This window comes from Stylophora pistillata, chromosome 2 (assembly GCF_964205215.1).
Source record: "Stylophora pistillata chromosome 2, jaStyPist1.2, whole genome shotgun sequence".
Taxonomy (NCBI): Eukaryota; Metazoa; Cnidaria; class Anthozoa; order Scleractinia; family Pocilloporidae; genus Stylophora; species Stylophora pistillata.
Genome location: NC_142520.1, coordinates 19,484,745 through 19,508,156, shown reverse-complemented (window position 1 = coordinate 19,508,156; position 23,412 = coordinate 19,484,745). Strand labels below are relative to the sequence as shown.

Here is a 23,412-nt window from a genome sequence, read left to right as displayed (position 1 = left end):
ATAGCATGACTCACGTCATACCATGAGGTAAAAAGGTAATAGATAGCTTGCGATTTGTTTTTCCCGCAAGAATTATAAGAAAAAGGTAATAGATAACTTTCCATTGTTTTCTTCCTGCGCAAGTAACAAAAATGTTTCCTTCCCTGTCCTCCTCCAACTACAGTTCAACCAGTTGGGGGTGGTGAGTGAAAAGTTATTACATGTCATTAAAAAGCGTGGTTACCTAATTGAGCCTGGTGTTTAAGTTCCTTCAGAAAGTTATCCCCCAAAGAAATTATAGTCCTACCCGTGTAAACGAAAACTCTGTGAAGATTCAAGAGACTTTCTTAGCAAAAATTTGGGAAACCACCAAGAATATCTTTATTGGAGCATCCTCAAATGCAGCTCTGTGTACGCAGGTGGAGATGTAGGGCTTTGGTTTATTGCCAAGTAAGGGTTTAATCGCCTTGATCAACCGGACCAGATTTGATTTTGCGTTCAGTCGTACTAGCGAGAAACATGTCATACCTGCACACTCATTGGAGAGATGTTGAGGTAATGTGTACTTATTGACTGAGTTTGATCGCGCCGCACGGGAAAAATTTGGCTCGAGGTCATGACTTACGAACCTCGCTGGGTCTTAGGCCAGATATCCGGTCCGTGTGGCCCGGCCATAGTTAGTAGAGGGGGACTGGCCAGTATCCCTCTACTAACTATGGCTCGACCAAACTCAGTCATAAGTAATTTATCATATGAAGTGTTGAAAATTTTGACAATTTTGTTCAACCTTAAATAGGCCCACGTAGGACAGCCAGAAAAAAATTAACGATACACGGGGTTTTAGTATAAATTTCCTAATGTTTTTTTGTTAAAGTATTTTTTCTGTACTTATAAGTCTTTGTTAGAAATATGATAATGCAGCCCTTCCTTCATCCCTGCAAAAAAAGATTCGAATGGGGTATAAATGGGTGACACACCAAATGCCCATGCCCTTTTAGTTTGAGAAATGCCAGTGATGGAAGAAAAAATAGCGACTATACATGTAGAGTTCTCGAAGAAGATACCACTCGATGGACACGGATTGAACCACAACGAAACGAGTTTAATAATCCAATATGCCTACCTGCCTTTCTGTGCACCCTTTAAATCATGTAAGACAACATGAATTTTATACATGACTTACACGAAACATTCTACAGTGACAAATTAGAAATAAGTTTTTATTGACCCCTTACACTATATGTGCAGAAGGTTCATTTGACAGGAGTTAATTATCATCATAATTTTGATTAATATCATGCACTATTTAGCATTTTAAAGTTCTATGTATGATGAGGTGTAGAATATTCCAGAAATATTTGCTTAATGCTGATTGGCTGAGGCAGATGACATTTTCCTAATCCCAAGGGTACTTTACTGGATCCTAATAAGCTGAGCATGTCATTGGCAATGAGATGGTTTTGCTCATGAAATGGGTTTCCGAGAAAGTTCACTAAGGGACCAACCATTTGACTTTTGTGGAGGGGGGTGGGGGTGGATGATTTCTGGTCATCAAGATTTTCCTTTTTCTAGCAATCTGTTCTGCAGGATATTTTTTTCCGATTTTTGGTACACTTTTTCCGTTACATTTGGGCTGCATGTAATTGTTTTCTTCCAACAAGTGCTTGTCGGAAATTTTTTTTTCAAAATCACCCACCCCCCTCAAAAGTTGAATGGTTGGCCCCTAATATGGAGCCATTACTGTTATGTAGAAGGGTTGTGAAGGAGGACATAGGGTAGAATCCTGGAAGGGGTCTTAAATCTTTAATCTTTAATGGGGGTGCTCCTAAAACAGTAAGAACTATACTAGGAGGTATAAATTGAATCTAAAATCTATATTTACAATAATCAAATCCAATTTGAATTTAAGAACATCCTAACATAATTTGTAATAAGACTAAATTGTTAAGTTAATTTTAAATTTACACTAAACTAGTTTACACGTGCATAATAAGCAAAACCTTAAATACGTATATGAGCACGATCCTTCGCAGTAAAGCACTATTTGAGCAATAGTGAAAATCAGACCTGAAAAAAATTTCAGGCCTGTACGGGATTCGAACCACTGACCTCTGCGATACTAGTGCAGCGCTCTACCAATTGAGCTAACAAGCCAACTGGGAGCAGGCCAACAAATTAATTCGACATAAACCCGTAGATGATAAATCAAACAACAATTTAAAATCTTAAATAGTAAATTGAGTAATAAAAAGTGAATAAATAAGTAAAAGATAAATGAATAAATAGACAGATGAATAAATAAATAAATAACTAAGGAGGTAAATAAATAAATAAGGAAATGACTAATAACAAGTGCAGTTGAACCTTGATTAACCAGACTTGTTGGGACTGGACGAAATAATCCAGATAATCAAAGGCCTGAATAATTAAGAATATAAATATTAATGAGGAACAAAAACGTATCAAAGTAAGAAAACGATATTTAATCCTAAAACAAAACATTTACAAAATTGTTTTGTAAAAGATAATTATGGTCTACATCTTCTTCACTGTCCTACTTGAATACCTGACTACACATGTGTAAATAACAATCAAAATTAATGAAAAATGGTTTTTACATTAGCCTAAAATGATGAAGTAATTTGTCTTAAAGAAGAATGCTGTGATTTTAAAAAGAATGTGGCTACAGATCTTGATCATGACTAATAAATATTCATAAAAAAATTGGGACCAGAGAAAAAGTCTGAATAATTGAGAATTGACTTAATTAGCATGTAATATTGTTCTCGGGGTTTCTCTTTTTTTTCTCTGTGGTTGAAAGGAGGGGGGTGTGAAGTGGGTTACCATTGAGAGTAGACAGACCCTACCAATAATTTAGTGATCCCATCAAGAATAAGCTATACTTTTGCAGAGGACCTTTCTGCAAGTGCACTGATGTTTAACCGGTATGTTTTGTAGGCATGGAGGAAAGAAGGTCTTCCACTGTCAACAACAAGTAATGAAGCTGCCAAAATGTTTGATGCTTCTCTCACACAGGTAAAGATTTATATTGAGGCAGCTATGTTGTAAAGTTCTGCGTTAATAATTGTAGTAGACCTTGTTGCCCACCCAGATATACTTGTACTAAAATGAATGTTCTGTGCAGTTAGCGATTGTGTCACATTATGCCCACTAAACAAAGATACCAAGTTTTTTATTTTGATCTACCATTGGTTGACTTTGTTACGTTGATTATTCATTTTGTTTTCCCAACTGCTATATCTAGTTTTTTGGGCTGATGTTTTGTTTTTAAGGTTGTAGCTCATCTTGAAGATGACAGTGTTGGTGGTCTGCAGAGCTCAATAACTAGGATGTTGCAAGCAGATCCTGATTTTGGTAAATTCATTTTCAAGCACAATTTTATTATTATTATTTGAAATAGTCATTCACATGTCATTCAGTGTTTGAGACTCAATAAATTTCTATGTTTTAAAGACCTCCCATGCAAAATCAAAACAAGAAAGTCGGCATGCATTCAACCAGCCACTTCAACAGACAATTTCTCAATGGGCAATGATAAACTATTCATTCATGTTTGATTAGACTGCATTTTCAAGTGTGAGTTCAATTGTTACAAAACCTGGATAAATTATATATATTTTTTATGATGAGTAGATCATATATTAAAATAGTACACAGTCAAATGAATGTTAGGATTGGCCAACTCTGTACCAGGTCCGTCAAGGGTTTTGTTGCTTTACATGGTCTTGATCTGTGTTGTTATATGAGGTGCAGCCAAAGCCTTGGAAATTCTTTGAAAATTGTATGTCAGCAGAAATTTTCCTTTCCTTAATGGGCAGAGCAGATCATTAATCTATGTAAAAAGAAAGGTGCAGCCAAGTGAGTCTGCAACAAATTAGAAACAACAAACTAGACAACAAAGAAGAGGCACTTATCATTCTCCTTATAGACTTTTGTTACGTGAATTTATTTTTTAGAATTAGTGATATTTAGTTTCATTGTTAGTTTGGCACAAGAAACCTCCCACATTGATCTGTAGTCTCTGTCTTGACTCATCACATACAGTTATGGGTCATGTCTTGGCATCCACCTGTCTTTTTGATATGAAGCATTCTGATGCTGCTCCCTTCCATGCTACAAAAACTGAACTTACCCACAGGGAAACACTACATCTCAGTGCTGCAAAAGAGTTGGCCTCCGGGTAAGATACACTGTTTAAGGACATAAGGTTAAGCCCAGCTATGTTAAAGATTATAAAGAGGGGAGAGCGGAAGGACAAAAAGTGAAGTGAACAGTTATAAATCAGATCAGAAAATGTGGGGGAGTCAAATTAATAAGCTCAAAAGCATGCTAAACATGTTTTTCTTGAAAACTAAATCAGAGTTTTTGGTCAAAATTATACTGACAGGGGTTCAGTCTTGTTCAAATCCTCATAGTTGACATGTGTCAGAACAAAGAAGTAAGTTTCTAAAGAAATTGTGGTGCTGAGTCGGTGGGGCTAACAAGGTAATTTGTTTGTATCAAATAAGTTGAAGCTGTAAATCTGCCACCATAAAGAGTTGAAAAGCCAACATTTTGAGCAGTAGCCTTTAGTTAGAGTGAATGGCTAATGCTCAAAACCTCAGCTTTTAACTCTTTATGGTGGCCAATTTACCTCTTCAACTTAGTTGATATAACCAAATTACCATATCAGAACAACAGTTGCATATTTAGTAGATAAAAGTACCAGGGGTGATTATTTGAGCTTGGGTTACCTCTGGTGAAACGATTGCAAGTTTTAACTTACCAGGATTTATTGAGGGAGAGAAAAATGAGGGAATTTATTATATGGATCACCTACAGATATTTCTTTAATCAGTAGGAGCATTTGTTAAGTTTTCAAACCTATTTTCGAGGGTTCAGAAACTTTTGGTGGTTGCTGCTTTCAGAGTGTATGATAATACCTTTCTTTTTGTTGTTCAAAGTTGGAAGGGAGTAACTTAAGGGGTGTAAAGGTTTGGTCAGCCTGTGTGAGTGGTTTTGAGTGGTTTTGAAGGGAGTAAGTTAAGGGGTGTAAAAGTTTGGTCAGCCTGTGTGAGTGGTTTTGTGGTTTTGAAGGGAGTAAGTTAAGGGGTGTAAAAGTTTGGTCAGCCTGTGTGAGTGGTTTTGAAGGGAGTAAGTTAAGGGGTGTAAAGGTCTGGCCAGCCTGTGTGGGTGGTTTTGAAGGGAGTAAGTTAAGGGGTGTAAAAGTTTAGTCAGCCTGTGTGAGTGGTTCTGAGTGGTTTTAAAGGGAGTAAGTTAAGGGGTGTAAAAGTTTGGTCAGCCTGTGTGAGTGGTTTTGAGTGGTTTTGAAGGGAGTAAGTTAAAGGGTGTAAAAGTCTGACCAGCCTGTGTGGGTGGTTTTGAAGGGAGTAAGTTAAGGGGTGTAAAAGTTTGATCAGCCTGTGTGAGTGGTTTTGAATCAAGGTTTAATTTAAAGCCCCTGCGATCACATCCATGATGTGAGAACTGGCACATAAACTAAATCAGTCAGTTGTAACCCAAAGTTCCTGTTTGCTTGAGCTGAAAATCAATTCCTTTGAGGAGAATTATTCAGTCAATTTCTATCATCCAATAGCTCCCTTCCCCCTTATCTTTCACTGGTTTTTTCTCGTCTAGTTCCTCGAGTTGGCAAATCTACATGGGCAATCAAATAATTTAAATATAATTATAGTATCTTGTGTTTCATTGTGCCTAATTAACTCTTGCTTTCCATCATACATATCAACGTGAATTAGAGCAGAACTTTTCAGGTGGGTGTTCAAGTATCCCCCCACGTCTTGCTGCTCATGACACCTTTAATTACATTGTTGTAGAAATGTCCCTAAATCACAAGACATTTGGGATGACATTGTGATGGCGTACCCTACAGACATACTAGCATTGAAGATGCTCTCTGACTACAGTACATTTTATGGTCCCAAGGAGAGGGTCAGAGACAGTGTGGCAAGGGTCTTTCCACATTGGAAGCAAGAAACACCATTATATGGGTACAGTAATGGCTAGTTTTGTAATATTGGCGACATTTAGTAAGTAATTTTAGTAATTTATTTAAGGTCAATTACACAGGGAGTGGTTGCCCAGATCTCCCGAGCCAGAGGCTCATGACAAAGTGATTGACAGAGAAAATATAAAAAGCATTATGTATATACAATATTAAAAAAAAAGCTTTTCGATAATAAATATAATATATAATGTAATGAGTTGATGCAACTTATATGGTGGTGACCAATGCTGAGAACTTTCCAAAGTGATTAATAGTCATCGTCAAATTTGTTATATAAATGAATTTCCCTAGTTTCTGCCGTAGATCAATTCTGTTTGAAATTTAATAGCCTGTAGGAATAAAACATGAAATGTTCATTTGGACCATGGTTAAGCATATCAGGACTTTGAAATGGAATGCACCAGAGCTTGTAATGTCGCGAAATCATTTCGGAAAGCCATGGATGGACGGAGGTGCCTCGACCAAATTTTGTCAGTTTGTTAGGTTACTGTATTTTATTACTTATGGAGGTTTCGTCAGTGCGCTACTTAATTTAGTGCTCTGCTATTACAGATCGAGCTGCTGATTATGCCTGCCTTATCTACTCACACATTAAACTCAACTGATGGTACAGTTTACGTATACTTACGTTACATGTATTATAAGTACAAAAGCATTTATACATGCATCAACTCAGTACAGGTATCTCTTTGGCTTGCACGCCTTTGGTCTGGAAGAAACAAACTTCTACAGAGAGGCAGAGAAACAAGCTCGTAAGGTAAGTTTAAAAAAAAAAAGAGTGAAAAGTTGGGGGGAAGGGGGGGGGGTGGATTCACATTTGGTTATGTCTGTTCACGAGCCAAGTGGCCCATCAGACGGGCGCCTTATCCCGGTTTCCGTAGCATGAAGTGACTAGAAGTATTTCTACTCTCCCTGGATAGGATGCTAGTCCATCGGAGGGTTTCCCCCAAAATGAAATTCTTTGGTACCTAAAGCTGTATTTAAACACTTGGGTGAGGCATTATGATAGTACAGTGTCTTGCCCAAGGATACAACAAATGTCCCAGGCCAGGGTTCAAACCTGGATCACTCGATCCGGAGTCGAGCGCACTAACCATGATGCCACCGTGATATCACTTTTTCTTAATTTTGTCCAAAACTGCATCAGTGAAAACAGAAATCAAGGTTGGGGATGTGGTATCAGTAGGAGAATGGGAGGCTGGCGCTTGTCTAACGTGCTTGTTTCCTTCGTGACTTTTGATTTCTATTTTGACCTCCGCAGAATGTACTTAAGTGTAATGGAGCTTAATTGGTTAAATAAGTACAAAACAAACAAACAAGCAAAAGAAGGCAAAAACGAAACAACTGAACAGAAAAATTTAAAAAAGAAATAAAACACAAAAGAAGTACAAAAAAACCGACAACTGAGTCGATAATGACGTGCAAATTGGCCTTCGAAAAAGAGATTCCAAGGATGACTTCTTGAGCATTAACCGTTCGTCAGAAAGAGAAACGAAAAACAAGTGCGCTCAAAGATAACGAAACAAAGCAATGCAGAACAAAAGTGCAACATCAACAACTAAATCAAGAGTGAAGTAACTTCACGACCTATCGTAGGCTATATATCAATACATTGTTTTCAGCTTTCGTCGCTGTTTTGTGCAAGAGTCTATGGCATCTAATATCTGGGTATTTATGCACCTTCCTTTTACTGTTAGGGATTGGAGTTAATTCCAATAGACACAGGGGCGACACATGCTTTGGCTCATGTTTTGGAGATGGAAGGCCGTCAAGATGAAGGGATTGAATTTATGAGTAAAACCATGGAAAACTGGAAGGTACGTCAGATACATTTTTATTAGACTGCTTCATTTCAAGGCATCAAGCACCTTTTTTTTTTTAAGTACTCAAGTCAGTGTCTGTTCTTTCCACAAATCGTTCCATGTGTACTGCTCTGTTACAAGCTGCAGCGACTCGTCTCGGAGGCAGGGCGAAGCGACGATTGTGCCGCTTGTGACATGAAGAGGGTTTATTTTTAAGTGAAATTCTTGTCTCTGTGACAAGAATTTTGTCGCTGCAGTTGATCTCAAAACCCAAACCTAACCCTATTCCAGCGACTGATTTTCGTAAATAAACTCCATTGCAAATGTGAAGATTTTTCAATAACCTTAGTGCTTACTGATCAGGACTGGAACACTTAGGTCTAGTGCTTTAAAAAGAAGACACGCCAGAAAGGAATTTTTGCATTTCATTTTATTATTGTTATTATTATTATTATTATTATTATTATTATTATTATTATCATTATTATTATTATTGTTATCATGTATAAAGAAGCATTTCTTGTTTTGAAGAAGTTTAGAATTGAAAACTGTTCTTATTAGTTATTAACAAGACAGTTTTATCTTGTACATACATAATTTTCAAGAACTACCCTTGTTAGTTGATTTTTCTGATATTATCCTTTTTTCTAGTTTTAATGGGCAAATGAAGATCATTGTTATTTTATGTATTATAATTATTAGTATTACTATTATTACTATTATTATTATTACTATTATTATTATCATTATAATTGTTTTAATTGTTTTATTTTTTTTTTAAAGAAGTGTTTGTCTCTTCTTCAAAACTTTGGTGCAATAGTAAGAATTGTACGCAGCGACGAGTTCCCTAGTGTATCTCAGCCTTTACGACCTTTGAGTCAGTATTCAGTTCACTACGACTAACAGAGCTTTTTTCTACACCTGCCAGCCTTGTGAGTCATTAACTTGCCACAATTTCTGGCACTGGGCTTTGTATCATATTGAAAAGGTATGCTATCAGTCAACATTTGCTGGTAAAGACCAATCTCAGGTTTGACGTGACACTTTCCAAAGGTGAATTATGATTTTTTTTTTCCGATGAAAGTAAAATGCAGATAGAAACAAGAGGTAATCAAAGCAATTGTAACAAATCTGAGCAGTGAGTTGTTAAATACGTTGCTTCGTAGGAACGATGTGAATATGATCACATTTTGTATCCACAATTCAGTTGAAGACACAATTATAATGATATTCGGGCGTGCGGCCCAGCTAATAATGATAATAATAATAATAATAATAATAATAATAATAACGATAATAATAATAGTAATAGTAATAATAATAGTGCTAATAATAATAATAAAAATAATAATAATTTTATTCACCATAATCACAAAAATTAGAGCAAAAATTATGATAAAATGCTTGAAAATCGAAAAAAATGTGTTAAAATGTCTAATAAAAATGTAAGAAAAACTAGAGGATATACACTATGATAGCGATATTTCACTCTAACCATCAAAAATATTTACAAACAAATTAAGATAAAATCCTTAAAAAATCGAAAAATACATGAAAATATTGACTAACAAATTATCTAAAAACAAAGAAACTAGCTATCAAATGGCAGTCTCTGAACTTTCAATATCTAGGTCTACATTAGTAAAATCCAATTTAGGCCTTCTAATTGTTCTGAATCCTCTTAGGCAGATTAGGGCGGATCTTAATGATGCAAACGAAGTTTTTGCCCTGATCCAGGAAATTGTCTTTGAATAGTGTTCTCTTTTCTTGTCTGCAATGAGTTCTGCAAGGCGACTGTGATATCTCAAACATTCTTGGCCCATCCCGCCATTCGAAGTAAACACAAGCGGCGTAAATGAACCCTGTTCGATGTCTAGAACACGTCTGGAGTAGGGACGCTTCTTCTCATTCTCATGCATGCGGTAAATCTGCTGCTGTTTCAGATTTCTGTACGATTCAGCGTTTGGATGACAAAGTCGAATATCGAAAAATGCAGATCGATTGTGTTCCCAGAAACCACGAGCATGAATGTCTAGCCTTGCATCTTGCACTATGTTGGAACCACTATTTAATTTCTCTCCTGTCGTGTCTTGGAGTTGGGGCTCGATTTCCACATCTTTGCAGACAATTCCTAAAAGCTGAGCTTCTAAGTCTCTAAGTTCGCTGGGGCGCTCTATACTAAAGCCACCCTTTTTGCAGACCATTAAAAAAAATAAAAAGACATAATAAAAAAAATAATTTACACTGCTAATCGCCGTCGCAAAGTACAGCAACGACGCAGCTAAGCCATTGTGCTCCTTATTCAGCTTAAGTATGTACCGACAACTGTCAAATGTATCAAAACTATGTGACACCAAAATCCCTCAAAACAGGCAGGTTAAAAAGATAAGAGAACAGAAACTTGTACCCCCTGAAGTGGTTTCATCCGCAATTCTTTTTGTGTTTAATTTTTTTACGTTATGAATTTAACCATGTAATTCCTCATCCCCCTAGGGAGAGTACGAAGCAGCCCTGGATATCTACGATTCGGAGGTAAATTTACATGTGAATAGCTCATTTCCGAATTACCCTTTGCCTCATTTTCAAAACGAGTCCTGGTGCTTATCCTTTCATATGATAATAAGTTTTCACTCACATGCAAATTAAACTCATTTTCACAGGAATGGTTGAGCACCAGGCCTCCTTTTGAAAAAGAGGCCAAGGGTAATTCGGAAATGGGCTAGTGACCTTTTACGTCATGACATCCTTATGTGTGCGTGACGACTTTCATTTTCTTATTCACAGATGTTACCAAGATTTAAGGCTAGTAACGTTTTTCCTTTGACGGATGGATCATCTTTGTTGTATCGAGTGCAACTGGAAGGTTGGTTAATTTATTTGCCGCTGAAGTCCTGTCTGGTAATTAAAACTATTATTGTCTATTATTATCCAACTGTGCTTCGCAGAGTACAAATAACGCGCGAAACGCATACAAATATCATGCGATATTTATACTCCAGAAATATCCCCGAAATTCGCTCGCACTCAAATACCAATTTGGCGTGTTGGATAATAAATCTCTTAGTAGACTTTTTGTTGGGTAGTATTGCTGAGTAGTTTTCCTCGTTGTTTGTATTTTGACTTGCCTTACATGCTCTTCCAAATCCGGCGCAACTCGTTAAAAATACTCAGCGACACTACACACCAAAATGTCCAATAAGATATATTTATCGCCACTTCTAAATCTCATTTATCGGTGTGCCATTACCTTTTCAACCCTTCTCCTCTGTAGTTTATAAAAATGTGTCAATGGGGAATTACTATCTCTAATGTTAGTAAGAGTAAAGGCTGATAGTTTCTAAAGAAACTGTTTGGGGCTGCGTCGGTGGGGGTAAGGAAATAATTTGAATATATCAACAAAGTTGAAATGGTAAATTGGACACCGTTACCATTACAAAAGCTGACGTTTCGAGCGTTAGCCCTTCGTCGGAGCGAATAGAGGAATTGTGGGTTGTGTTTGCTTTTAAACACGAAGGCGTGCTAAATAAGGGAGTCTTCCCTGGGAAGACCTAGACTCATTTGTCACTCACCGTTGACGTGTGCGGGTCAAATTTAAATGCTGGTAGACGAACAAAAGGAGCTAATGAGATATCTATTGTTTACTTCCACCGGCATGGTGGCATGAGGTAACGTGCAAAACACTGACTTCGATCTCAAATTTACCGCCACAAATAAAGAGAAAGGAAATACAAATCTCAAAAATTCTTGTATTGTGATGAAGACATAAAACAATTTTGAGGAATGCGCCCGCTGTTCACTGCTTTGGAGTAGCTGTAGCTCAAGCTGACTTGACTCTAAGAGTTCTACATCATACGAGGATAGATTGATAAATGGTCCAGTGGGACCCAAGGCTCCTTTTATAGCGCGCCGTCGTGTTTAAAGGCAGAAAATGGAGCTACGTTATTGGTGGGAACATGGCAACGAGAAAAACACGAATAAATTAGTGGAATGAAAAGCGTTCGTTGATACGTGTGGGATTTAGACTGCCGGTTTGAAAGATGAGCTTGTGTTCAAGAGTTTTACCGCTTTCCGTGCTACCTAAGTGTAAGGGAAGACCGCAGATTGCCATATGTTGCTTAGAATGATTAGGTAAATTAAAAATATCTAGCGACTGGTTTCGATGTGTCCTTGTCATTCCTTTCACCCTTTCCACGTCGCGAAGGTGTTCTCGGAATCGGTCGCCTAGTCTTCTGCCTGTTTTGCCGATGTAAATCTTTTTACAATAAGTGCAAGTTGTGCTATAGATTTCATTGGCGGAGGTGCCAATTTACCATTTCAACTTTGTCGATATATTCAAATTAGTAGTAGTAGTAACCCGAGTGACCGATAACTGCAGGCGTTTGTTCAACATAAGACACTTAATCATGTAACTTTTTAGGTATCCTTGTCTGGATGTAGTGGTATTGTTTGTTGTTTGGAGTAGTATTCTTTAATTATTTTAAGACATAGGTCTATTGCTTTCATTTCTGTAACTTGTTTTAGTTTTTAAATTGATGAGGGTATTGTGTTTGAGTAAGATCTGCGTCGTGCACTTCAGTTGCACTGCAACAGAAACATTATACCTTATGGTTTTTATAGACGTGATGTAAGGTACGAAATGCTGTTAGGCACTGTCTACAGGCATCTCCTACCTTTTTATAAATTTGAAATGTTTTGCAATTGTTTCTGGAAGCAAGGAACACAACAAACGAAATGAATAATATTAAAGAAACGGAAGGACGATCAAGTGTTGTTTTTGCAGGAGTCGATGTTGGTGACAGGTGGCAACAACTTTGTCAGTATTGGGAAAGCCACGCCGAAGAGCATTTTTTGGTAAGTGGACTGAATAAGAGAGCCAGCGCTGTTGCTTTGTTTTTTCATATGATGACAACTGAAAGTAACGCAATTCTTTTTATGGTGTCTGAAGGCATTCAATGACAGTCACATGCTTATGGCCACACTTGGTGCAAAGAATGAGGCTTTGACGATGAAGCTGTTGGATTCCTTGAGAAAATTTGTGAGGTATGGGTTCTATTTTCACTGATGGCTAAAGGGATTCTGAAAGCTGTTCGCTACGATCAGAAAGTAGTCTCCCATTCTAGAAGCTGTGAAAAGTGTCCTGAATTGTTCGAATTATATTTACCCTGGCACTCCGTAAGAGGCCTGGATAGGAATTTGGGCTTTGTTAAAAAATTGGAAAAGTTTAGCAGAGGGTCAACTGAAGATTCGCCCAAAAGCAAGCCTAACAGCGGTGCGTTTGATGTCTCCGCTTTAGGGAAGGCTCAGGCCCCAACTGTGAAATATCACGTGTAGTGGGTCTCGCAATCTGCGAGGCATTTGTGGAAGCTGATAAAGTGAGTTTGTAATTATCATTTATCGGTGTAAATATTTTGTTTTGCGTGAAATCATGTGAAAACGCGTATTCACCTTATTTTTCTTAGGGAAACTTCGACAAGGCTGTGACTATTTTGAAACCTCTTCGTTATAAAGTGGATCTTGTAGGTTCAAGTAGAGCTCAGGTGTGGGTTACTAATCTCTTCACTCATTGTGTAGATCAGTCACCCCTAAGAGGGACAAACATCTGATTTCTCCCGACATTATCGTCCCTGAATTAAACATTAAGGTCGAGAGAGTAAAGGAAATGATCGCGAACCCAAGAAGTTCTTAATCGAAAAAACAATCCCCTTGTAAGCACCATAGGAAATATACTTAGAAAAAAAAAATGGAAAACTTGCATACTGATATTAGGGTGTAAAGGGTAAAACTGAATTATGAGAATGTTTTTTGTGTCTGTAAACGTTTAGAGAGACTCGAAATAGTCTATCACCAAAACCTTGAAAATAAAATATGGTTTTCTTTTTGTAACGTGATCAAAAAAAAAAAAAAAAAAAAAAGAAGAAGAAAGAAAAATAAATGAGCTGACCGGTCATTGGTAATTTTTTTTCTATTTACTGAAGTATCTCATGACTGTTCACACTTAGACGCGAGCCAAGGAAGGGGTCGAATACATTAAATCGAGGCTTAATTGAAGCTTCATAAAGTCGAGGCTTTCTTTGCATGAGTTTCTTCCGGATATGTTTTCTAATTAAGCTCGCGTCTCTGTCCTTGTCTTTGTTACAGCGAGATGTGTACGAGTTGTTCTTGATAAATGCTGCCATGCACTCACAGCGAAAAGAGGATCACCAATTTGCCAGGTATTCATAATACTTGTTCAACTAATTTATCAGCTGTTTTATAATTGAGAAGTGGCATGTCGTTATGTATATCAAAACAGGAGAAAGTATTTTACCGGTTTCCAAGACCATGGACAGATTCCAAAATGCCTATGACAAATCTCCAGGCCTGTCTTTCGTTTGTGTTTGTTCAAATCGGTACCAGAAACGATCCGATATCCAAGCACCTGTCACGACTTAAACGATTTGATCACTTATTTAAGACGTTCCTGATTGTCGATGAAATTCTCTTTGACAGTAGCATAGGAAATGTGAAGAGCACAGCGTGGAGAAAATGCATACTGATGTTCGGTCATAAAGGGTTGATTATTGTCATAATTATAGATAGCTTTCTCATTGAGTGTCGTAAAGCCAAAACCAAAGCAATCCTTACAACCAGTCGTGGCAAGGAAAATATCACGGGAAACCAAGGAGACCTCGAAGTAAAAACAAGACAACTGCTTGAAGCGCGGGGAAACCGCGTGTGAAGGGCCGAGATGCCTGTAATCATCTCATATCCAACAAGCGCGAGGGGAATAACTGTGTTTTCAAAAATGCCCCTAAATATAGATAAATCTTCCTAACTTTAATTTGTATGAACGAATGGAAGGTTTCAATATACAAATACACTTTAACTCGCGCATGGTTTAGTGGCTCATGACCTATGATGGCTAAGCCAATGAAAACTCTTGAATTGCGGCATCCAATTCTCCAGTTTTTAATAATTATAATTTTTATAATGATAATGATTATTATTAATAGTTTATGTTGTTTACTCTTCGTGTGTCTGCTTTTTTTATTTTATTTTTCCCCAGGTGTCTTATCGCCGAAAAGAAAGCAAAAAAGGATAAAGCTCCGTTGACGGACAGACTGATGGCACAAGCTCTTGCTCTTCAATTGGAATAGGTTGCGAATGGTTGTGTACGGAAATATGGATTTTAAGCTCACCTCGCCAATACTTACGTTATACGAAACACAACACAAAGAAAATGTTAATAAAATAACTTTTGACGCCAGCATTTGATAGCGCCTTGCAGCCAGGTTAGTCCAGTTGGATCTTCTCGACACGCTATGACCTAAAGGCTTTTTCTTCACGAAAAGTTAACCAAAAAAGGAGAACCGATTCATAGGCGAATTGACACGGGATTAGGTCGTGAATACAATTTGAGAGTGCCACGCAGTGTTCCACCACATCCTCTTTTGAAAGTGTCAAGAATAAACGTATTTTGTCAGTGTTAGCTCTAGAAAAATTAAGTAAAGTATTGCGATTTTATTATTCAACTTTACTAAGTAGAGTATAAATAACGGGCGAATAGAGTAAAAATATGCCATGATTTTTTCATAGGTGGTTCTTCTGCGCCTTCTCCGTTTCTCTGTCTGCCTCGCTTTTCCCGAGTTAGAAGAAATGCTTATACAGTAGAGGAATAAGATAATAAATAAGTTATCAGACGTATTCGTAGATCAGAACTGCCATGAAAGCTGACGTGTGGGTGTGGTCGGCTCGAAGTGAGCCTATCTGGAAAAAGGTGACCGATTCCGAGAACACCTTCGCGACGTGGAGAGGAATGACAAGGAAGCATCGAAACCAGTCGCTAGACATTTTAATTTACCTAAGCATTCTAAGCAACATATTGCAATTTGCGGTCTTTCCTTACACTTAGTTAGCACGGAAAGCCGTAAAACTCTTGAACAAAAGCTCATCTTTCAAACCGGCAGTCTAAATCCCACAGGTATCAACGAACGCTTTTCATTCCACTATTTTATTCGTGTTTTTCTCGTTGCCATGTTCCCACCAATCACGTAGCTCCATTTTCTGCCTTTAAAAGTACACACAACCCACAATTCCTCTATTCGCTCCGACGAAGGGCTAACGCTCGAAACGTCAGCTTTTATAATCGTAACGGTGGCCAATTTACCATTTCAATTTTGTCGATATATTGAAACTATCTGGAAAAAGCCCTCGGGCTCCCCTTCTGGCACGGCTCTGGCGCATTTGCTCAGTGAAAGCGTTAATTGTAATTGAGAACTTAAACCTGAAACAAAGCATAAATTGTCAAATAAGTTGCGTTTTTCTGTGAATTGCGAGTTTCTTTTTCTGCTTGAAGAAATAAAGGAGAAGTTGTTATGATAATAGTGCAATGTTTTCGTGTAGTCGTCCAGCGCGCGCCCTTCTTAATAAACAAGTATTTCAAGCCTTGTTTTGTGGAGGTTTAAATGGGTACCGGCAAATTTCATGAAAATTTCCTGGTCACTTCATGCTACAGAAACCGAAGTTAAGCACCGGCCTGATGGCTCGTAAACAGTCTTTACCTTGCCTTTGAAATTGAATAAGTGTTCGCAAATCTCTTATGCAAGGAGTGTAAAATAGTGAAAAACAAACAAACAAAAAAACAGAAACAATACGCTATTTGTAAGGTAAAATGATGAAATCTGTACTCGACCTAGCCGCAGCTTGTCCCAGTCCCTAATGTCGTCGAAATGACTTTGTGTTAGATTTAAGATCTAATCTTTTTGTCTTCTTTTGTTTCGGGCCGTAATTAGACTTTTTTCACCAGAAACGCGAAGATGAAAGTTTAAGATTCACTTTTTCTATTAAAATGCTCGCTATCAGTTCCTTTGAGATTAGAATGGAATTTACATTCAGTAATTTCGTAAATTTAGTTTCTTCTTTTTTGAATTATTTCGCCAGTGCATTCGCAAAGTCCTTAACAGGACGACTTTGTTCAAATTTTTCACGAGAAAGCCAAGAAAAAAAAAAGATAACTTACAGAATCGGTGTGTTTTGCAAGTTTCTTTCTGCAACGAACCCCATATAAAACTATAAATGGAAATAAAAGCATGTAAATACCTGCACGTGAAAATCTCGAGAGTTGTTGGATATTTGAATAACAATGGAAAAAAGTAAGGCTAAGCAGCGTTGTTATACATGAAAAGCTGCAAACTACTCCTTAGACGAGATGTATTTTTTGAAATTATCCTCCGATATATAGCTTTGGTAAAAGGATATGGACTGAAGCAATCTATTTTTTTATTGATTAATTCATAGACAACATCTTTGAATCAACTAACTTGGACTAAATTATTTTTGGTGCCCTTCCGATTTTAATTAACGCATTTGGACAAATCATGATCCGGAAAGTTTAATTGAGGTGATAGTAAATACTTGACAGTTTCTGTTCCTTGGTGAATAAGTGCTACCAACAAAGCAAAATTAATCGACTCCGAAAAGTATTTCCTCAAACAACGACTTCCCCGTTCAGTTTTTTCTGCATAAACTATTTTTAAATAAAGGCTGATAGTTTTGAAGAAACTGTTTGGGGCTGCGTCGGTGGGGGTAACGAAATAATTTCAATATATCAACAAAGCTGAAATGGTAAATTGGCCACCGTTACGATTATAAAAGCTGACGTTTCGAGCGTTAGCCCTTCGTCGGAGCGAATAGAGGAATTGTGGGTTGTGTGTGCTTTTAAACACGAAGGCGCGCTATAAAACGAGCCTTAGGTCCCACTGGACCATTTTTCAATCAGTCGTCGTGTGATGTAGAACTCTTAGAGTCAAGTCAGCTTGAGCTACAGCTACTCCAAAGCAGTAAACAGCGGGCGCATTCCTCAAAATTGTTTTATGTCTTCATCACAATACAAGAATTTTTGAGATTCGTATTTCCTTTCTCCACCAGAAACTGTCTTTATTTGTGGCGGTAAATTTTAGATCGAAGTAGGTGGTTCCCACGTTACCTCATGCCCATGCTGGTGGAAGTAAACAATAGATATCTCATTAGCTCCTTTTGTTCGTCTACCAGCATTTAAATTTGACCCGCACACGTCAACGGTGAGTGACAGATGAGCCTTGGTCTTCCCAGGGAAGACTTACTTATATAGCGCGCCCTCGTGTTTAAGAGGCGGGTAAATTCAAGTTAATCGACGCCGAGCTCTTCGGACAGTTTCGTTCGTAGAACGAGGAAGGATACCGCAGCGCTTTAGGCTGGTTTCCCCAGAAGTTTAAAAGAAAGCTGCAAATATCGCTGTGAGTTTAGACATATTAATTAACTGAACTTAAATTGGAAGAGCATTTTCAGTCATTCACGATCTGTCACCAAAATTCTCCGAATCTCGATTTAACTCTTTTTTTTTTTTTCATGGGCATTAACGAAAAGATATAATGAGCGTGACGATTGCTCGGCACGTGCGTTTAAGGCACTGTACATTTTCTCTCCGTTCTCTGCAAAGCAAAAGAGCCTGCGAGGTCTAAAAATGCCGGCGAATAGAGTCCTAAAGTGTGACGTCACGTTGCCATGACAGCATTTTTTTCTGGTCTAAACAGTTTAAACTCATACTTCAAACATGGCGTCTTTATCGATATGCTCACTCGTTTCTTTCTTTTCTGGAGAGCGGAAATCGCTTGATCGCGGAGAAAACCACTTCAAATCCGACCATGTCCAAAGCTTTATTTATTCCAGGGGAGTCATCAAAGGTGAAGTCCAAGCAAGCATGAAAAATAAGGACTACAAAGTCACAGTAAGTTGCCAATTTGGGAGCACAACACGTATGTTCAATTCGAAGAACTCCCAACCCCGATTTCACCTCCAATTTAATGTTTATATTGCGGAATATATATTGCAACTTACGTGTCTGTTTCGAATTATCTTTTTATCAGATTTATCTCGATGAAAACCTTGAAATAAAAAACACAGAATGCGAGTGTCCTCGCGGCGAGTTCAAGTGCAGTCACGCGGCAGCCATATTTATTTATGGCATCCATAACCTTAGCAGGACGGACCTGGAATGCCAATGGAAACGAAAGCGAAAGGCAGAAAGCGTACAGTCTGCAAGCCAGATGTTTCCAGCGCCACCGAAGAAGAAGGATTACAGCCCTTTTGCGCGCGATCCTAGCCGAGAAGATCGGATGTGGCTGTACAGCGAACTAAAGCGCTATGGCAAATTTACAGGGACCTGCTGGATCTTGAGTCCCGAACCACAACCTGCTACCCCTCTCCCGATCAAGACGATTGAGGATATCATTTACTCAGAAGGTTTCCTTATGGCATCTACGAAGGAAAAACAAATTAGAGTACTTGATTGAGAATGCCAAAGTAGAGGAGAGAACCATAAATGTTGTGAGCACCCTCACGGCTGGCCAGCGAAACAGCCCTGCATGGCACCAAGCTCGTAGAGGCCGCCTGACTGCCAGTAATTTTGGCTCCGTCCTCCAGGCAAAAAGAGTTACACCGTCTCTTATCAAGCGACTACTTGGGGAATACAACTTGAGTGGAGTTAAAGCAATTGCATGGGGACAGGACAATGAGACTGAGGCCCTGAAATCCTTCACCAACATCACAAACTTTACACCTGTACAGACCGGCCTTTGGCTACACGAGTCGGGAGTTCTGGGTGCTTCCCCTGATGGACTTGTGGGAGACGACTCGGTGATTGAGTGTAAGTGCCCCTACACACATCGAAATGCGACAATCAAGGAAGCTTGTGGGCACAAAGACTTTTACTTGGAGGAGAAGGAAGGGAATTATACGCTGTCTACCACACATGTTTACTGGCATCAGTGTCAAGGCCAGATGTTCCTGACAAAGCGCAAATTCTGCTACTTTGTTGTATGGACCACAAAGGATAGTGTAGTTATCAAGATTGAACGAGATGAATCTTGGGAGCACAATATTATTATCTTGAGTGATTTTTACTTTCATCAACTATTCCCAAAGATTACCGAGGGAGAACTTTGAAAAGTGGTGCACAGATGCTGGACATAATCAGAGTGGGGGGGGGGGGGGGAGTGGGAGCTAATGTAAATAGGCAGTAGCTAATGTTAAAAGGTATTTTTTTAAATTTCATACATTAATTTCTTAATATAACATTACATATTCTACACTCAGATAGAGACACAAGATAAAGAACCCACATTTTTCCATTTAGCATAGTAACTTAATAATAAATTACATTCTTCCTGAAAGCAAGCTTAAACAATTTTTTTTTTGCAACCAATGGCTACTGGTAGCTGGTAACACTTATCCTGGTTACTCAACAGGGCCCAGGTACATAAAACTTATGCCACACTTAAGTAGGCTTGCATAGCAATGCAAAGGGAAGGGGAGAGAGCCAAAACAAAATCCATGCAGCACAGGTTATTTTTTCTGACTACCTCTCACCATCCCTTAAGCTAATTGAAGTGTGGCTTTAGTTTTATACACCTGGACTCAGGCTCCCAGCTTCACAGACACAAAAGTAAAACCTTTAAGCCAGCACGACTTTCACACTTGGAACTACTGGACGAAAGAATTCCATACTGGTCACATGCCCCTGACCTGGATTTAGTTGAAATGACAATTTAAGAATGTCACTGGTTTTCATTATAATCTATTTTCACAGAACACATAGTAGTTTGTATTAATGAACATAAAGGAGATGAATATCAGAAAAATGTAAAACTGACCACATCATATTTTTGACCAAAGCTATGTCAATACCATTTGATCTGTTACAGTAGGGCTTCTAGTAATACAAAAATAATATTAAAAACTCATTGTACTATAATTTAGTTGAAAAAAAGTTCTATTCAGTCAAATTCAAAGTCTTCGCAGCCATCCTTGATCAATGGATACTGCAAATCAACAAGAGCTGAGCACAGTTGGCATAGCTTGTCAGCATGGCACCTCAAAAATGCTGGGATGAAGCCAAGGATGCGAAAACTCTTAAGTCTTGCATTTGCACGCTCTACGTGGATGCGACATCGAGCTATTGATTTTGTCGCCCTTGCCTCACTCTCTGTAAACTTTCCATTGTTGAGAAATGGTGGTATGTTCACTGAAACACCTCTTGGAACTACATCGCTGATGAGAAAACCTTTGTCTGCCAGAACAAGATCACCAGCACTCAAATGTTTACAAAACCCAGACTCTTTAACCATGACCTTGTCACTGACTGAGCCAGGAAAAAGATCACTAACATAGGTTATAACTCCATTTGGGGCAACCCCTATAATGACTTTGAAAGAGTTCATTCCCCTGTAGCTGGAATATGTAGCATTCTGCTGGGACATGAGCTTAGGTGCAGCAATTTCAATGTCTGTACAATCAATCACAATGCGGCAACTGCTGTACTCAGTGAAAGAAGATGGCAAACACATCTTGTTCTTTTCTCTAGATGGCACAGTTGTCATGATGTCTTTGAACAGGAGAGAATGCAGAACATGGACAAAAGTTAGTACTATGTTAGCAACAGTTGCAACACTGCATGAAAACAACTGGGCTAAATGTAGATTGGTATAATTTTGTTTCAGTTTCATCAGAGTGATAAATATCTGGTCCTCAAGTGTGATCGCCTCAACCTTCCATCCAGCATAATAGTTTATTTCACCCTTGAATCTTGAAACATATCCCACAACAATATCAAAAACATCCTTAGTGGGTAGACCTGTCTCCATCCGTATCACCTCAGGGCTCAAGCTCTTAGCAGAGTAGTGTGCACTATAGTAACTTGACACTTCCTTGTGTTTAGCAAGTTCTGTTGAAGTCATATCAAGCTCTATTGACAGCAGAGCTTCTTTGGAACTTGTCTTTTCCTCTTGTGAGCATTCAGTGGAACATGGTTCAGAGTTCTCTTTAATCTCTTCAAGCACAGATGCTACAGTTGGTAATTTCGTGGGCTCGGCAGACACTTTCCGTTTTTTCTTGGGGGTAGGTGTACTGGGAGGTGTTGGTCCTGTACCTGGCAGCAAGTCCAAACTATCAAACAGCTTGTGCCTGTTTCTGTCACTGATGGTTGGCATATTTTCTTTTCGCCCATCTTTAAAGTGACAACTGCAAAGTCGCGAATGTTTGCTGGGCTTTCTATCTCCTCTCCTATAACAGAAAAAGACAGAAGCAGTTACTATACTTGCGCTTAAAAAACCCAAAGTTTAGTTGGTCACATGCTTAACCTTGTAGTCTAAGACGTGAATGCGAAGCGAGTATTTCTCTCAGCTTGTTACTTAATACTAGTTAGTGTAAAAGCTTTGATACTCACAACTATCATATAGTTTTTTAGTAACTAAATAATCTTAGATCAAGACTGAAGACAAGGAAAGGCAAAGCCGCGAGAAAACAAATAAGACAAGAAAGAGAAACAGCTAATCGTGAATCAGTTTGAGATAAAAAAAAAAACAGCTATTTCTAATCGATGGTACAGCATCGAAATATATATTTTTCGAAAAATACTCACCTTACAAATGATATCCACTTATCATAGAGTGTTTTATGTTTTTTCTGGTCTGGAAACGAAAAGAATCGGCAGCAGTGGCTTTCAGATGTGTGATTGCAATCTGGATGAAAACACTGGCCCATCGCAAACTTCGTCTCCGTGGCGTTTTGACTCGAATTATTGCTCACCAGGTGCTTTTGTCCGCTTATTATACTCTTCAATAGTAAGGCCAAAGGTTATCTTGATTCTCTTTATCTTATTTCTATTATTGGAGGATAAAATGCGCTATTATAGCTCTTGAAGTGTTCGAGGTCAACGACAATGTGTCACGCTAGGGACGCCATATTGGTTTGTTTAGACCACAGAATTCCGGTGCTATGGAAACGTGACGTAAGCACTTTAGGACTCTAGTATATATTTCCGATTCAATTTTCACTGGAGCTCATCGTTTCTTAAGTTATAGTGTGGCGCCGTTAGACGCGGAAAAAATGCCAGCATTCGGGAAATTTGTCAAGAAAACAATAAGTTCAATTTTATTTTCCGATGTTTCCCCCGGTGTTGCTATTCTTTATTCTTAAAGTCCCTCCTGCAAGTCCCAACCAGGCTGTTCTTTGACCCACCTGAAATTTTTCCTGCGCATATGGGTAATTTTTTCTTTAACTGCTCCGGTAAGGCAAACTTTGAAATACTGGCACACTTGCACACAGCTCCGCTATGTGAGAAATATTCAAACAGGATAAGAGCTCATGTTATTGTGTATAAACCTTACAATTCTCTCTTTCCCAGATGTCCCATCATATTAATTCAAGTAGTTATGTACCCCGTCTAGACTGGGTGCCCATTCCGAGGCACTGTGCACTGGCAACAAAATGGACGTTACTTTTAGACACCCGTGTGCCCGCTCCCAAGAACCTGCATAAGCACCTAGTCTGAACGGAGCCTGAATTAGCATAAGTTCGTGTTTGAGGACATTAGAAATGCAATATTTAAAGAGGTCAAATACACACGGTCATTCATTCAGGACCTAAGCTTTAGAATTTAAATGTTTTTCTCTTGAATCGGTTCACACAGACAGACAGACAGACAGACAGACAGACAGAGAACCTTTATTTTAGCACGATAGTAATAAAAGCTATGCAGCTTATGGGGTCGCTGAGATATTGTGTTAGGAAAGTTTTATCCTTAGAAATTAA

At 38.4% G+C, this 23,412-nt stretch overlaps 4 protein-coding genes across 6 annotated transcripts; 2 read left to right on the top strand and 2 right to left on the bottom strand.

The window, feature by feature from the left end:
* The first annotated feature begins 246 nt into the window (after positions 1–246).
* Positions 247–16,167, top strand: LOC148737623 (tetratricopeptide repeat protein 38-like). Of its 3 annotated transcripts, none has more exons than XM_088747371.1 (16): positions 248–534; positions 2,938–3,015; positions 3,273–3,354; positions 4,045–4,180; positions 5,814–5,987; positions 6,686–6,761; positions 7,702–7,821; positions 8,735–8,794; positions 10,300–10,338; positions 10,591–10,669; positions 12,587–12,657; positions 12,752–12,846; positions 13,100–13,178; positions 13,266–13,343; positions 13,945–14,018; positions 14,852–16,167. In XM_088747371.1, exons 1-16 carry the CDS (start codon positions 499–501, stop codon positions 14,940–14,942), a joined length of 1,368 nt encoding a protein of 455 aa, XP_088603497.1. In that variant the 5' UTR covers positions 248–498; the 3' UTR covers positions 14,943–16,167. The 3 variants fall into 3 exon arrangements, with proteins under 3 accessions (XP_088603498.1, XP_088603497.1, XP_088603496.1); XM_088747370.1 differs by having other exon boundaries at positions 3,985–4,180; XM_088747372.1 differs by lacking the exon at positions 8,735–8,794 and having other exon boundaries at positions 247–534; positions 3,985–4,180.
* Positions 9,378–10,311, bottom strand: LOC148737624 (uncharacterized). The gene has a single exon (XM_088747398.1). The coding sequence runs from the start codon at positions 10,008–10,010 to the stop codon at positions 9,405–9,407; it is 606 nt and encodes a 201-aa protein (XP_088603524.1). The 5' UTR covers positions 10,011–10,311; the 3' UTR covers positions 9,378–9,404.
* Positions 16,168–18,301: 2,134 nt separating the features above from the next.
* Positions 18,302–20,575, top strand: LOC148737622 (uncharacterized). The gene is made up of 2 exons (XM_088747399.1): positions 18,302–18,550; positions 18,690–20,575. The coding sequence occupies exons 1-2, from the start codon at positions 18,377–18,379 to the stop codon at positions 19,113–19,115; spliced, it is 600 nt and encodes a 199-aa protein (XP_088603525.1). The 5' UTR covers positions 18,302–18,376; the 3' UTR covers positions 19,116–20,575.
* On the bottom strand, positions 19,846–22,623 carry LOC148737621 (uncharacterized). The gene is made up of 2 exons (XM_088747374.1): positions 22,241–22,623; positions 19,846–21,882 (listed from the first exon to the last, which is right to left on the bottom strand). The coding sequence occupies exons 1-2, from the start codon at positions 22,360–22,362 to the stop codon at positions 20,598–20,600; spliced, it is 1,407 nt and encodes a 468-aa protein (XP_088603500.1). The 5' UTR covers positions 22,363–22,623; the 3' UTR covers positions 19,846–20,597.
* Between the last annotated feature and the right edge of the window lie 789 nt (positions 22,624–23,412).